The sequence below is a fragment of the Topomyia yanbarensis genome, chromosome 2 (genome assembly GCF_030247195.1).
Source record: "Topomyia yanbarensis strain Yona2022 chromosome 2, ASM3024719v1, whole genome shotgun sequence".
NCBI lineage: Eukaryota > Metazoa > Arthropoda > Insecta > Diptera > Culicidae > Topomyia > Topomyia yanbarensis.
The window spans coordinates 323,853,467-323,869,321 of record NC_080671.1 but is presented as its reverse complement, the minus strand read 5'-3'; the positions used below and the strand labels follow the sequence as shown (position 1 = coordinate 323,869,321).

Here is a 15,855-nt window from a genome sequence, read left to right as displayed (position 1 = left end):
ATTTTTTATCTTTGGGAAGCTTCAATCAATTAAAATCCAGAGCCATCTATTTTGCGTTGAAGGGTTTTTATATCGTATACTTAAACTTTTTATGGTGTAACGACTTTCAACTTGCAAGGGACCGGAAGACAAAGTTTTTTTTTAATATTAAGAGCCATAGTACTCAAGCAAAGCCAGACGATTCTGACTCCTGCTGTAGAAGACAAAGGGTTAAATCATCAGGAAACTCTAAGCTTGTTTATATGACCCTATTCCACGCTTTTCTAAACTTTCTGCCTTCACCGTTTCGCTCGTCACAACATAAAAAGAAAAAAATTGGCTCACTCTTGGCCGTTATCAAAAAGGAAAAAAAGAGAATCATTGCCAGAAGACCCACCCCTTGATCGGCAGCTACTACATCATTTGTTCGTCAATATGCACAAAGCGGTTGCGCAGTATCGCAACACGGACCCAAAATCGCGCCCTAGGACCCTGACGCTGCAATATTCTTTTAAGTTGACCTGTGAATATTATTCCAATGCAACAGACCAGGAAGTATTGTGTGCTGCAGTGGTAACTGTTAAATATTTAGGATACGGACTTACACCTAGAAGTGACTCGCCTCAACATCACCGGGAAAGGCGAGTACTAGAGATGGGCCATTCGTTCGCGAACGGTTCAAGTGAACTGGTTCTTCGAAGAGAATGAGCGAACGGAAGTTCTTTTTAAAAGAACGGTAGTTCTCAATTCTCTTCAAAGCGAATGAACTGAACCTGACCTAAAGCCGTTTGGCGAATTTCTCGGACCGATTTTTAGGCGAACGAATGAAAATGAACCGACTTGCCGTCCCACAAACCGCTCTCTGTGCTCTCCCAGAATGGAACCGGCGAAGAACGATTCATCACATTCTCTATTTCTCTAGTTATACATCATGAAGAAATCGCTACCCTTGATGAACTTGTTAAGCATACAGGGGTATAATAGTTTGGGAAGCATCTGTTTGGTTCCTCTCCAAGAATCGAATGTTTTGAGAGACATTCGCTAGATGCAAGTAAATTATCAGCTGAACGGAAGAACGGTTCATCTGAACTAGTTCTTTTTACAGAACTGTTCAGTCGGGAATGGTTCTTCGAAGTGAACTGTTTCGCCCATCTCTAGCGAGTACCTCCATGATAGCGATGATTGAAGTACAGAAACAGCAAAAGATCGGCGAAATTATGTCATCATATTTTTTATCTGCCGTTCTATGCACAGATGTCCCAAGTATGTAGGGAATCCCATAGAACATGGGACAAATATGCTTATAACGGCAGTATAGTAAGGTTTAAAAAGCTTCCAAAAACTGTACATTGGCACTGTGTAGGACTCGCAACTCACGTTTGTATTTAACCACTAGAAACACTCCTTACCTCGCTCCTTACTCTTTTTTCGCCCTTCTTCCCCACGGAACTACATCAAAGTATTACTTCGTGGGGGGCTCGTTGTGCTCTCGTCGCACCTCTTTCTTCTGCTCTCTCGGTGCCTCACATGGTTCATGAAATAGCTCGACCTTTGAGCTCTGATTTAACTCTGGACTCTTCTATTGCTTTTTGTCTCCATCTGTTACATCACCATTTTACCTCTCGTCCCCGTGAGCCGTTTAGACGCTGATTCCAAAAGCCATTTAGCTCCTATTTCCGCGAGGCATTCAGCTCTCGGCCTTTCGCGATCCACCCGGATAGTCCCCGACAGTGAACTCACTCCAACTGAGAGTTCCTCGACGGGAGAATTTCTACTGGTACCGATACCCGCTTCTTTGAGGCATTTAGCTCCAAGCTTTATCGAGATCTACTCGGATATTATCCGATGGTGAGCTACACTGCACGGAATAAGAGTTCGGCGGCAGCGGAGTTACCTTCGGTACAGGTGTTTGTGTCGTGATTTTTGTCCCAATATAGATGGATAGTCCATGGCGGCGAATCTACCCTACTGTGAATTTCCCGGCGGTAAATTTCTCTCGATACCAATGTTCGTTTCCGTGAGCCATTTAGATCCCCGCTTCGTCCCGATCTACTCGATCTAGTCCCCGGCGGTGGACGTAGCTTACTCAATGGGCCAGTCAGTAGGTGCTGAGGTCTATCCAGCGAGTCCGGGTGGAGCATAGCTTCAGGTTCACTGGCGCCCCAACGACCAACTGCTAGCTATTCGACACAGTCTACTCGCTCTAATCCCCGGCAGTGGATGTAGCCTTTTCTCGAGCTAGCCCCAACGACCAACTGCTAGCTATTCGACACAGTCTACTCGCTCTAGTCCCCGGCGGTGGATGTAGCCTTCTCTCGAGCTAGCCAGTAGGTTGTCGAGGTCGGTTCGGCGATACCGATAGTTCCACGGCAGTACAATATTCGCGAAACTCGATTTGTGGTTTCACGGCGGATTTCCATCCGATGGCGCTACTTTGTTGGTCGCTTCGTCGCTTCCTCTGCAGCTCGGAGAGTATACTTGTAGCTATGGTTGTCGTGGCACATCTCGACGATATTGCCAACTGTCAAACCAGGCATTCCCCTTCGAACGTCTTCGAATCTAGAGACCACGTGTTCCGGTGTCTCTTGCGCATTCACACACTCCGGGCAAAGGGGTGACGAAGCGTGTCCAAACTGATGCAGTTACTTCCGAAAGCATCCGTGCCGTGACAAAAACTGCATCAAATATAAGTTAACCGCCTCATGCTTCCTATGCACCCAAGCAGACACATTTGGGAAGAGTCGGTGGGTCCACCGTCTTTTCTCCGCGTTGCCCCTCTTTTGATACAACTTAGCCAACGAGTCCGCTCGGACGAGTCCCCTTGTATTTCGTGCATTTCTTCGCTAGTAGCATTCCACGTCCTCAGCCAGAGTGACGTAGATCCCGGCAATTACGCATAACGCCTACGACGATATCATTCTGTACGCACTCGCAGCACGAACAGCCATTAAGTGAAACGTTCTTGTCAACTTAGTCCGGTTCCGCCTTGAGTTCAGCGCAGCATCCCGGGCCGGTACGCCATACCTCAGTATTGAGAAGAAGACACCGGCCACGAGACGTCTCGTGCTGCATCTTGTCCCTCCGTTATTCGGCATGATCCTTGCCAATGCGTTAGTTGTCTACGCAGACTTCTCACATACATACATATATAGCTATTGTAATTTAACCAATCGTCGACCATCACACCCAAATGCTTCAGCGCACTCATAGATGGGATGGATTGTCCCCCGACGCTGCACACAACACGTTGGAGTTTTTTACGGTTGCTGGCCAGCACAACCTCCGTCTTGTAGTGAGCTGCAACTTGACGTCAGCCATCCTGGTTTCCACGATGCCTATTGTCTCTGCCGTCAACATCTCCGCCTCCTCAAAGATCTCGCCGGTTATTGTCAGGACAACATCATCTGCAAAGCCAATGATCTCAACTCCCCAGGGCAGTTCCAGTGTTAACACTCCGTTGTACATTATATTCCACAGCGTTGGGCCAAGTATGAAGCTCTGAAGTACTCCCGCCGTGACGCTAATAGACTTCTGCCCCATATTCGTCTCGTAGACCAGTACTCGTTTCTGAAAGTAACTTTTCAGAACCTTGCACAGATAGTCCGGAATCCACTTTCTGTGCAGCACTACGGCGTTCGCCACCCAGCTGACACTTTTGAACGCGTTCTTCACGTCGATCCTAATCACGGCGCAGTACCGATTTCCTCTTTTCTTTTGCTTCAATACTTTCTCCGCGCTCGCGATTACTGTGCGAATGGCATCCGCCGTCGATATTCTGTTCTGGAACCCGAATTACATCTGCGATAGTCCGTCCTCACTTTCAGCATACGTCGTCAGCCTGTTTAGGATGACCCTTTCTAGAAGTGTTCCAAGAATATCCAGCAGGCCGATACGATGTTGGATCATCAGCTTCTGAATCATCCATCTATCCGGGAGATGGTCATCATGTTGCTGCGATCATTGCACTAAAGTGTCTGATCAAAATGGCTAAAGAGTTACACTTCCATGACCAAATCGGACACGTAAAACCCGATTTTAGCGATGATCTACTAGATATCACAGGATGTCACTAGCCTTAGGGCAACTACTTGGGAGGCCCTCGTGCAACATTGCGAAGGGCAACCGTGGCTAAGGTGCGAGAAAGAATGGGTAGGCGAATAAATTAACGAGATGTCAGCTCCATCGAAACTAATGATGTATGTATGATGTAGGAATTGAGCGGGATCTGAACCAAACAGTAACCAAAACTTTTGGTACAAAAAGATGACCGTTGTGCATCCCACGATTGTTGTATGTTTCAACAGGGCGTTACGCGAACTACGCTTATTGCTGAATTTCTTTACCCGTGGTACCACAATTGTTATACCACACCTGTATCTACATCTCATTGCATGCGCGCCCCTACCTAAGCGCGCTGCTCTGTGCACTGCGGCACAGTTATATATACCGCGATGAAGAGAAAACGCGAGGAAAATGCTCGCGAATTATTGAATAAATAAAAGTGTTAAAACTAAAATTGGCTGTTGTGTTATCGTTTATTGATCCGTCACAACAGTTCTGGCGACGAGGATGGCGAATCCGGATCCATTACCCGATGCTTTGCTTGCTGCTGCTGTGCTTCCACCACCTAATTTTTCAATTGATGCTTTCGACAAGAAAAAGTTGAAATGGATGCGGTGGGTGGAACGACTGGAAACTGCTTTTTCTATCTTCGGGATTGCTGACGCTGTGATGCGGAAAAATCTACTATTGCATCATATGGGTCCCGAAACGTACGATGTCATTTGCGACAAAATTGCACCAGAGGTTCCCCGAGACAAAACGTACGAGCAAATTGTCGTTACCCTGGAAGGATTTTTCAACCCCCAGCCGTTGGAAATAAGTGAAAATTTCCGGTTCAAGTGTCGCCGGCAAGGTGACAAGAATGTTGCTTCCCCCGATGAATCTGTGGACGAATATTTAGTGTCCCTCCGCCGAATTGCTGTTACGTGTAACTTTGGTGATTATCTTGACACGGCGCTGCGAAACCAGCTGGTATTCGGGATAAAACGAAACGATATCCGAAGTCGGCTATTGGAAAGAAGGATCCTTACCCTTCAGGAAGCCCGTGACATTGCTGTTAGTATGGAGCTGTCGCGGAAAGGCGGAGCTGAGATCGAGGGAAACTTGGCGAAGCAAGAAGTCTTCGCGCTGCGCCGGATGAAAGGTAAAAGTGCTAAAAACATTGAAATTAGTGAAAAAGGGAAATCCTCCACGAATGTGCATCCAAACGCGGGCAAGGTTAGCTGTTTTCGCTGTGGGGATAAATCTCACCTTGCAAATGCATGTAAGCATAGGGAAACCGTTTGCTCATTTTGCAAAATAAAGGGGCATCTCGCAAAAGTGTGTATGAAAAAGAACACGAAATCGAACGATACTTCTGGTCGTGCCGGGAATACAGCAAACGTAGCTCAGACGAATTACGTCGACCAATCCGGTAATGGTGCGAAGCCTACTAATGCGGAAGTGCGCGAAGTGTGTACCGTCGAGTCGATGCCAGGAAATACGAAATTCTGGCTCGAAGTGCGTGTAAACGGATCGAATATTCGGTTTGAGGTCGACACTGGATCGCCAGTCAGTATTATCAGTGCTAGGCTCCGGAAAAGCCTGTTTTCGAAGGCGCGGTTGCGTGTGTGCGATACGAATCTTATTAGTTACTGCAACAACAGCATCGATGTGCTGGGTATTATCGACGCGCGGGTGGAATCCGACGACAAGATTATTACGTTACCGTTGTATGTGGTGAATTCCGATAAACATCCATTGCTGGGAAGAGAGTGGCTAAAAGTTTTGTCGGTTGACTGGAATAAGGTACTCCGGGGACCGAGTGCTGTTAATACAATTGCTGCTGCCACTGCTTCTATTTCTACTGCTGCTGCGCTCGAAGAAGTGTTGGCAAAGTACCCGAGGGTGTTCGATAATTCAATCGGTAAAATTTCCAGTGTCCAAGCCAACTTACCGTTGAAAAGTAATGTGCGTCCTGTGTTCGTGAAAGCAAGGAAGATGCCCTTCAATATGCAAAAAATCGTGGAGAACGAATTGGATAAACTCGTTGCGGAGGGAGTACTTACAAAAGTTAACCAAAGCAATTGGGCGACACCAATCGTTCTTGTGAAAAAGTCCCAAAATCGTGTGCGGATTTGCGGGGACTATAAACAAACTGTGAATCCAAATCTCGTGGTGGACAAGCATCCACTACCGACTGTGGACGAATTGTTTGCTTCGTTGGCTGGTGGAATCAAATTCACCAAAATTGATCTCGTTCAAGCATACTTGCAAATGGAAGTCGCTCCTGAGGATCGAGAAATTTTAACATTGAGTACTCACAGAGGTTTGTACCGTCCAAATCGTCTGATGTACGGCGTCGCTTCGGCGCCAGCAATCTGGCAACGTCAGATGGAAATAATACTGCAGGGAATTGACGGAGTCAGCGTGTTTCTGGACGACATAAAAATCTCTGGTGCTGATGATGAAACTCATTTGCGTCGGCTGGAAGAGGTTCTTCGGCGACTAAATTTACATGGTATTCGTGTGAACAAGGAGAAATGCGACTTCTTTGTTGACACGATTGAATATTGCGGGTACCTGATTGATAAGGATGGTATCCATAAACTGCGTAAGAAGATTGAAGCGATCCAGGAAATGCCCCGACCGAAAAATAAGGACGAAGTTCGGTCGTTCGTCGGATTAATCAATTACTACGGTCGGTTTTTCGAGAATCTGAGCACTGTGCTGTATCCTCTGAACAACCTATTGAAACATGAAGTGCCCTTCAAGTGGACTAATCAATGCGAAGTGTCCTTCCGGAAGGTGAAGGAGCAAATGCAGTCCGACAGTTTCCTTGTCCACTACTCGCCCGAACTACCGCTGCTGCTTGCCACGGATGCATCACCTTACGGAGTTGGTGCTGTGTTAAGCCATGTATACCCCGACGGTACTGAGCGTCCGATACAGCTCGCGTCTCAAACCTTGAGCCGAGTACAACAAAACTACATGCAGGTGGATAAAGAAGCGTACGCTATTATTTTCGGCGTAAAGAAGTTTTTCCAATTCTTGTACGGTCGGAAGTTTACCCTGATTATGGATAACCAGGCGATTTCGAAAATCTTCGGAGAGCACAGGGGATTGCCTGTCATGTCCGCATTGCGAATGCAACACTATGCAACCTATTTGCAGTCGTTCGACTACGAGATACGCTTCAGGAAGTCTACTGATCATGCGAATGCTGATGCCATGTCACGCTTTCCGCTTTTACGTGCTGATCCAGATAACGAAATTGAAGAATCTGATGTCATAGAGTTGAATCAAATTGATTCCTTGCCGCTTACAGCTGCTGAGCTAGCGCAGGCTACCGCGGAGGATCAAGCAGTGCGCAATTTGATTCAAGGTATTAAGTACGGGAAACCTGTGGAAGGTGGAGACCGATTCGGAGTGGACCAGATCGAGTTTTCACTTCAGAAGGGATGTCTACTCAGAGGAATACGTGTATATGTGCCTGCCATTTTGCGAAAACGAGTGTTGGAGGAGCTACATTCCACGCACTTTGGAACAACCCGTACGAAATCATTAGCCAGAGGTTACTGCTGGTGGGTAGGCATGGATCGAGAAATCGAAGAAATGGTTTCAAACTGTGCTGAATGTCAATCGGTGAGACCAGAACCAGCGAAGATGAGACTGCACTGCTGGGAAACTCCTACGGAACCTTTCCAGAGAGTTCACGTGGATTTTGCGGGTCCTTTTATGGACACATACTTCTTCATTCTGGTTGATGCGTACAGCAAGTGGCCGGAAATCAAAGTTTGCAGGTCGATTACAGCTGAGAACACGGTGAACATGTGTCGTGAAATCTTCAGTACGTTCGGTATTCCGTCAGTATTAGTAAGCGACCATGGCGTTCAATTCACTTCGGAAACATTTCAGCAGTTCTTACGAATGAACGGGGTAATGCACAAAATGGGAGCACCGTATCATCCTGCTACCAATGGACAGGCTGAGCGCTACGTCCAAACGTTTAAACAGAAATTGAAGGCATTGAAGTGCACAAAGTCTCAACTCAATTTGGAGCTGTCAAACATTTTGCTAACCTACCGGAAAATGCTACATCCTTCCACAGGACAATCACCTTCGATGTTAATGTTCGGTCGGCAGATTCGATCGAGGCTAGATCTACTTTTGCCGAAGAATGAAGCTGGAAGGAGTAACAACTACGTCGTGCGACAGTTCCAGGATGGGGATCGAGTGCGTGTACGAGATTTTTTGTCAAACAGCAAATGGAAATTTGGCAGAATTGCTGAAAAGACTGGAAAATTACGGTATGTTGTACGGTTGGATGATGGCAGAGTTTGGGAACGTCATATCGACCACATTGCTGGCGTTGGTGCCAATCTGCGCGATGTCTCGCTTGAAGGCTCGGCGGACAGTTCTCCAGAGAAGTTGGACGTTGAAAACTACATTCAAGCAGTACCTGCAGTTGGAGAGTCGTTGGCGAAAACTGATGGTAATTTTGGTATGGAGCAAACTTGTCCAACACCGGAGTTATCTGGCCAAGATTCGACTACACCTACAAGAGTGATTCCTGATCTGATTGAAGTCGCTCCAGCTAACGGGACTCGTCAAAATGCTGCTGCTGCTACCCCTCAAACCCTACGGCGCTCAAGCCGTGTGGTTAAACCGCCACAAAAGTTGAATTTGTGATTTTTTTTGCATTACATAATTAAATAAGAATGTTTTTACGAGGGGGAGAAGTGTTATACCACACCTGTATCTACATCTCATTGCATGCGCGCCCCTACCTAAGCGCGCTGCTCTGTGCACTGCGGCACAGTTATATATATACCGCGATGAAGAGAAAACGCGAGGAAAATGCTCGCGAATTATTGAATAAATAAAAGTGTTAAAACTAAAATTGGCTGTTGTGTTATCGTTTATTGATCCGTCACAACAACAATTCTCTTCTCCAAGGACGTCAACACTTCCAACCCATCAAAGTACAGACTTTTAGTTGTCTAGCAAATTTACACAAGATCATGAACACCTTCATCACCACATACGTATGGGCAGAATACCATCCTGGCAGAAGAGTAGAAGGCATGCAACTAAAACACACATGACTGCAAAGCTCAAACCATCATCAACGTCATTATTGGACAAGTAGTGTGTAATCAACGGAACCTTAGTATGGCCTATATCGATTACAAGAAGATATACGACTCCATACCGTATTCGTTTCTCATCAATCAATATTGGAGATGTGTATAGTTGATCGTGTAGTCGTGAGGTTCCTGTGGCAAGCGATGCAGAGAAGGACTACAACACTGCAGCTCACAAGTGGGACAGACGTGTTGGGGTCTAGAACACTTCGCATCCAAGTCGATTTCTTTAGCCCGCTCAGTAGGACTATGTTGACTTGACCGAATCACTGGGAGTAGTCATCACTCGAAAGAATTAATGGCGACATCGGCATGGCATTTGGCTTAGAGAAAAGCTGATCTGTTCAGCTACTATCAGAGCAATTGGTCGACACTGGAGGCTGCGAGATTGACGAAAGTGAGATGATTTGGGACATAGCTGGAATTGTGAAAGTATATCGGATTGCGGCAGCTCCCCGAGACTCGCCACATCAACATAAACCTTAAGCTCCGAGGTAAATTCTTGAGTCTAGTGAACTGTATCTTGAGGTCGTTCCTGAACGCAGGGAATAAGGTCTGAGGAATCCACATGTTTGCCGTCCCCGTATTGACCTACATTTTCGGCGTCATCCAATGGAGCCGAACTGACCCACAGTGATCACCTTCCATACAAAAGTCGGACAAAGCTTAGCTTGGCTTAGGTAGACTGCCCTTAGTTGCTTTTCGTGCTTGACTAAATGAGTAAAAACACACAATGAACCAAGAAAATGATGATTGGGAGGGGCAAATCATTCTCACTGTGCATATTTCACTGACCCAACATTCTCATAAAGTGGTCAATAACGACGCCGGCTACGTCCAATGCTGAATGTTAGTTCGACACTCGCTGTTGATAGAGACAGAGGCTACCTCTGCATCTCCACGAGCATCACGGGAAAGGAATTGTGTTAGTAGGAAAGGGGGAACTTCTGCTCCGTCCGATAGTCATACTGCAATCAAGGCTCCAAGGCCGGATAAATCATGGTTCAAGCTAATAATCGCATGCCGAATTCAGTTAAAGAATTTAGCATTCACAATACTATCAACCTCGTATGGGTGCCCGGACATTCCGGTATAACTGGTAATTAGTTGGCCGCCCAACAAACGACGAAAACTGAACAAGTTTTTATTACGCAGGAACAAGCTGAACAAGAACAGGACAAGCCATTATCCAGCATAATTGTTTGTTGGGCAGAGCAGGAACAGAAATTGACTTTTTCGATCCTGAGTCTACTTTGCCAATGCCAACAAGCTGGAATTAGGAAAGGGATTCACCGGAGCACTGCAACTATTGGCGCAATCTACAAACTTGTCGTCAAACAAAAGCTTTTTTGGAGAAATCGTAGCCAGTGATTTCAAAAAACTTCTTACACTTTTCGAAACAACACAATGGGCTTTAACGGGTCACTGCAAACACTACATTGCAGATGACTAACACGGTTTCATGCCTAAACGATCGACAACGACAAACCTGCTTTCGTTCACAACATATGTAATGGATGGATTCGCTGACGGATTGCAAACCGATGCTATTTACATGGATCTATCTGCGGACTCCAGCGAATTTTTAACAGTGTGGCGACGGCCTTTGACTTCAACCGGACGCGGAATGCGATAAAAGCGAAAATGTTGGCAATTTTAAAATGTAATTAGTTTAAGAAACCACCTTTGGGGTAAAGGGGCCTGTCGGTGAAGGTAATAAACATAAACATAAAATTGCTCAAAAAACAATTTTAAGGTTAAGCCAAACTGCAAGCTCAATTATCACATGGCTTTAGTCATTTTAATGCGATCTTTGGATTCACACGGAACGGAACCTCATATTATCTGATATGCAACTACCCAGCAGTAGCGCAATAACGATTTTGAGTTTCCTCCGTCCTTACATAGACGAAACTGAGAGACTGAAATTAGTAACATATTAATCCATTGCGGTAGAAAGCTTTAGACCATTTAGGCATTCTCGCAGGCGATTTGAACTATTTGTGAGTTCACCTTGCATATTGTTTGTTTTTGTGGTGTCATTTTTCCAACCTTTCCAAAACTACTTCCTCCGTCGTCTCCTTTCCTTCCTCTTACAATAGTGTTGGGAAGACACGTCAAGGCTCAAATCCTCGACAAGATCTACAGAAAGAAATCAAGCATAGATTCACACTTTTAAAAAATGAAAATTTTGCGAAAGTGGTTGAACGACCGTCAACCGTCATCATCTCTCCTTTCTGCCACCACACAAGGAATCCGAATGATATTATTGGAAGTAAAACAGATGTATTTGGGTTTGATACCCCAGGTCTTTCGAAAAGTTCGTCTGTACTGCTCGAAAGCCATGGACGTTTTCCAGACTCTGAACTCTATTTGTGCAAAGCAGTTCAGTTTGGAATCCAATATAGTAGCTCAGAGTCAATAAACTGTGAGTGACGAACCCCAAGAACCGTTGAAGATTTTATTTGGATTAAGTGATAATTTAACTTGTCGATGACACTGTTCGACAGCTCTTAATGCTTGTTGCATTAAGTCAAAGATTGTTTCGATGCAAAGTTCAGTAATTAGTATTTTGCAATCGTCAGCAAACCCGCAGGTTAAAAATCCAAGCTCATTCAGATTACTCAACAAGATATCGGCAACCAGATTTCATAGCAAAAGTGACAGAACGCCACCATGAAGACAGCCGTAAATACTTTATTTCCTTATCTCTGCCAGGCTCGGTGGCGAGCCTTTCCATTCGTTAGTGCGGTTACTAAGCATTGCGTTCATCCAACCCGAGATACATGTAGATGATCCATGATTGCGAGTCGCTTCCAGAATAGACTAGAAAGACACATAACGCACTCAACTAGAGACTGAGAGATCGCAGATTCGATTCCTGCTTGAGGTCATATCTTTTCTCAGTGTTTCCAATAAAAAGGTGAATTTTCACCGTCTCTTCATTCTCATTGTTCCGGTAATTCTTTCTCTGTCTGTTTTCCTGTGGACACGTTCATAAAAATAAATCTAATAGTTATTTCTCGTCATGCCTTCGTGATATATTCGGTAGCAATACTGGTAAGCATAGTCTATTTTAAGACATGTTTGAGAAAATGCCTTTTGCAACAGAACGGACGATTTGTATGAAACAAAGTTGTCAACTTGACCGTTTTAGTGGTAACCAATGTGCGATCTAACGCCCGCGAGTCCGAATCACTAGATTAAAAGTGTGCGCCGCGCCGCCGATTCCAAGTAAATGGCCGGCGTCGCACCGGCGCGCTTGCTATTCGAATTCACTACAAGTTGACCTGAAAGCCCTGAAGTCATCACGCTGACGCCGGTTCCAAGCCCTTCTTATATTCTTTCATCTTTTCATCGGCTGTTCGGCAATCTATAGAAGCTGTCTTTCAATGTCAGCTTCTTTCTCCGAACGGTACGTAAATAGTACAAATCTCCTTATTCTGAATGTGAGAAATCGACCAACTTTTGTGAGATTTAGGAGAGAGAACAACCTAACGCTTTGTTCTGAAAGAGTTTCGTATGAGCTGGGAATTTGGCAGGTTCCAAATGAAGCTGAACCGTCTGTATCCGATCATAAATATATATTTTTCGATCATCTCGATGTCACGCTTAATGTGGTAACCTGTCGTAATTCTAAATCTACAAACTGGGACCTCTTTTTGGAAAACTTGGCAACTAAATTTCATGGATATTTTCCAACAATTAGTAGTCAACTACACGACTTGGATAACGTCGTGAGGCACAGCATTGTGCGGCTATCAGGTTTCGTCAAGTTAATAGGCCAGGAATAAATTTCAAACAAAAGGTAACCATAGTTTTCGCTCGCTTACATTTGTACCTCTTGAAGTCGTGCCAAGGAACCCCATATGTGCCCCATACTACGTAACGATCCAGGGCACGATTTATAAGCAAATTGTACAGCTAAGGCAACAGTCGAGGAACACAGTTAAAAAAAAAGAAGGTATACATTCAAATGAAATACTCACGCTCGAGCTTCCCTATGAGCATTGAGAAACTTAAGCTCCGCGTAAAAAGAACATTGTGAATCTTCAGCTGCCGCCGAATCAGTTCTGGCCGGTTCGTTCACCTTTCGGTGTTCTCTGACAAATCGCTTACGCAAGATCCTCCATCTTTCCTCGGACCTTTGCGCTGAAATATATTAATACAGTTAAATGTTGATGGTCTTGTTAAATAAATCAACTACTAAATGTTAAGTCTTGTTAAATAAATCAACTACTTACCATCAATATTTAACTTTAAAGCTATTATCTATCATGCCTTTTCTTTCCGCGTGGCATTTTTACAATCCTGCGACGCCTTGTCATACAGCATGGGATATTGTTTTATTTATTTAATTAGACTGCTCTCAAAATTTTCCATCGTATCTTCGTGAACACTGCAATTGAAAATTTGAAAATTTATTATAAAACATAAAGTAAATAGTTGTAATTGTCCACCTTACCCTGTTGGACTGGAAAGATTGTGACCAGAACAACACAAGACTACTGTCGTGCCTGGAGCTTTTGCGTCTGCTCTCATCTATTTCTTTTCAAAAACTAAAGCTATGTTCTCTGTCACAACAACCACGGCCTGCTTACCTAAAATCGTTCTTCCGTTTGATTTCATTGCATCAAGACAAAAACAGGATAAAAGTTGAGGAGATTTGTACGAATATCGAGTACAATTATTTGTTACGCTAAGAGTTCAGTGTTGATTTAATATTTTATTTATCTGGCTCGTATCCTATGACTACAAGTCTATTACAAATAGTCGTTTGCAGTGCTCACTAGATTTTAATTTTACATAAAAGGGCTTCAAAAAGAACTGCCGCCTTAAGATAATCACGGTTCTCGTAGTTTTCTACTCGTCGCTTGAACAGCGCTTCAATCGATAAAAAGCACTATACGCCGCCCGATGGCTCTGCACATGAGTGCGTTATGTTGGTTATGTTTCATTCATCTCTATTTCTGTCACACATACTTCATTTCATTCATGACAGATCTCTTTCATTGCACTTACTGCCAGAAAGCATCAGTGGCAGCGCATATAAACACAGGAAAAAATCCATATTATACTCCGGGAGGACAGTTGATTCAGGCAGGACGAGCTAGGCATCACACAAAGACATTTGATGTTTCCTCAGTGCAAAAAGTGCTAAAGAAAACAGAACATGGTACAGCATTGGACGGGAAACTTTACCATTTGGTAATCGTTGCATAAATAAACAAGAAAAGTGGTGATTTTATGTATCTTTAGGAATCCCAAGACCATCATTTGCATTTCTGTTTAGCGTTGATTGCTTAAATGGGTTGAATATCTCCGACGATTAGCTCAGTGTTCGTAGACATCTGGAATGCAAGTTTTTCTGAATTTGAAGAGACTCGACGAATATTGTGTTTCCACCCAAACTAAACTGGTGATTTTGGGACTTCAGAGTGAAGAAACTATTTTTATCGCAAACCGGAAGATTTCGTCACACCATTAGCACCTCGTTAGGAAGCGGTGGTACTTTTTTCTTAGAAGCATTCTATTTTAAGCAATTATGAAGATATGCATTTGATATAATTTTTTGCGGCGAGTGAAAGTAAAATATTGCTACAGAGGAGTACTAAACAAGTAGCATATCTACATATATGCTAAAGCACAGAACCTATATTGAAGGTCAAACTTGTAAAATGGAATCAGACGATCCGTAATTGATAAGAAAACTGTGGAACAAGGACTCGTACCATTGGTAGAATAAGATTATATCGGAAAACGGTGCTCCTGCGTTCGAGAAGCCAGACAACACAGGATATGCCTATTATGCGTACAGGCGTAATGCGCTAGACGAAATCAATTTTTTGTGATTTATGCGTAGCTATGTTCAGAGAGACTGTAAAAGGCTAGGAAGCATAGTTTCAGTTTCAGTGGTGAAGAGAACGGTAGTGCGTTGATTGAATAATGATGAAGTATAAATAAAACCGAAACGCCTGAAAAGAGTGAATCAATACAGCATACTCGGCACCACACATATCCACGGAGCATATTTAAACTTGGGAGTAATCATCTCAGCGTCCTTCACAGTTAGTGCAACCGAAGTTTTTTTTGCTCTCACCGTGTTTGAGCAAACGTAGCACAAATGAAAAAAGTAATGATACCTTCGCTGGATATGAAAAAGAGTGTTTCGGTCAAAGTAGATAGTGATCTGACATTACTACTATCGAGTGGAGTGTACGAAATCAAAAAAATGGAGCCCCGCAGGCGGCTCCGTCCTATTGTGATAATATGCTTGTTTCTTACCATTGCCGGTATCATCGGGTTTGGGTACTTCTGTCCAGATCAGGTAGGAGTTTACCATGAATATTTTTAGTATCTAGTACTTACTAGATTAATCTATTTAGTCATTATTATTTATCATATGTTGAAAAAAATTGGCGTATCCATGCACACTCATATTACTTAAGCGTGGCCAGTGGGCAGGGGACGTCTTGAATCTTGCTCTGCAAGTAAAATACGCATAGATCGTATAAAATATTGTAAACAAAAAATGATTCTTATTCATTAATACTTAATTGTTTGTATGAATGCCTTGAATTATTAAAATAGGCCATAACAAATTCAAAAAAATATATATTTCATCCCTCCCCTTTCCGAAAAGCCGAAAAAATAAGGGGACAAATGCAGTAATGTTTCGATTATATCA

The 15,855-nt window shown here is 43.9% G+C and overlaps 2 protein-coding genes across 2 annotated transcripts in view; both read left to right on the top strand.

The window, feature by feature from the left end:
* Window positions 1-4,408: 4,408 nt before the first annotated feature.
* Window positions 4,409-14,281, top strand: LOC131683773 (uncharacterized). The gene is made up of 2 exons (XM_058966048.1): window positions 4,409-5,185; window positions 14,196-14,281. The coding sequence occupies exons 1-2, from the start codon at window positions 4,549-4,551 to the stop codon at window positions 14,279-14,281; spliced, it is 723 nt and encodes a 240-aa protein (XP_058822031.1). The 5' UTR covers window positions 4,409-4,548.
* LOC131683772 (heparan-sulfate 6-O-sulfotransferase 1) overlaps window positions 14,236-15,855 on the top strand; it is an 84,328-nt gene continuing 82,708 nt past the window's right edge. Inside the window, exon 1 of the mRNA XM_058966047.1 lies at window positions 14,236-15,495. Within this exon, the coding sequence (XP_058822030.1) occupies window positions 15,292-15,495 (204 nt within the window). The 5' untranslated portion in view covers window positions 14,236-15,291. The remainder of the gene's footprint in view (window positions 15,496-15,855) is intronic.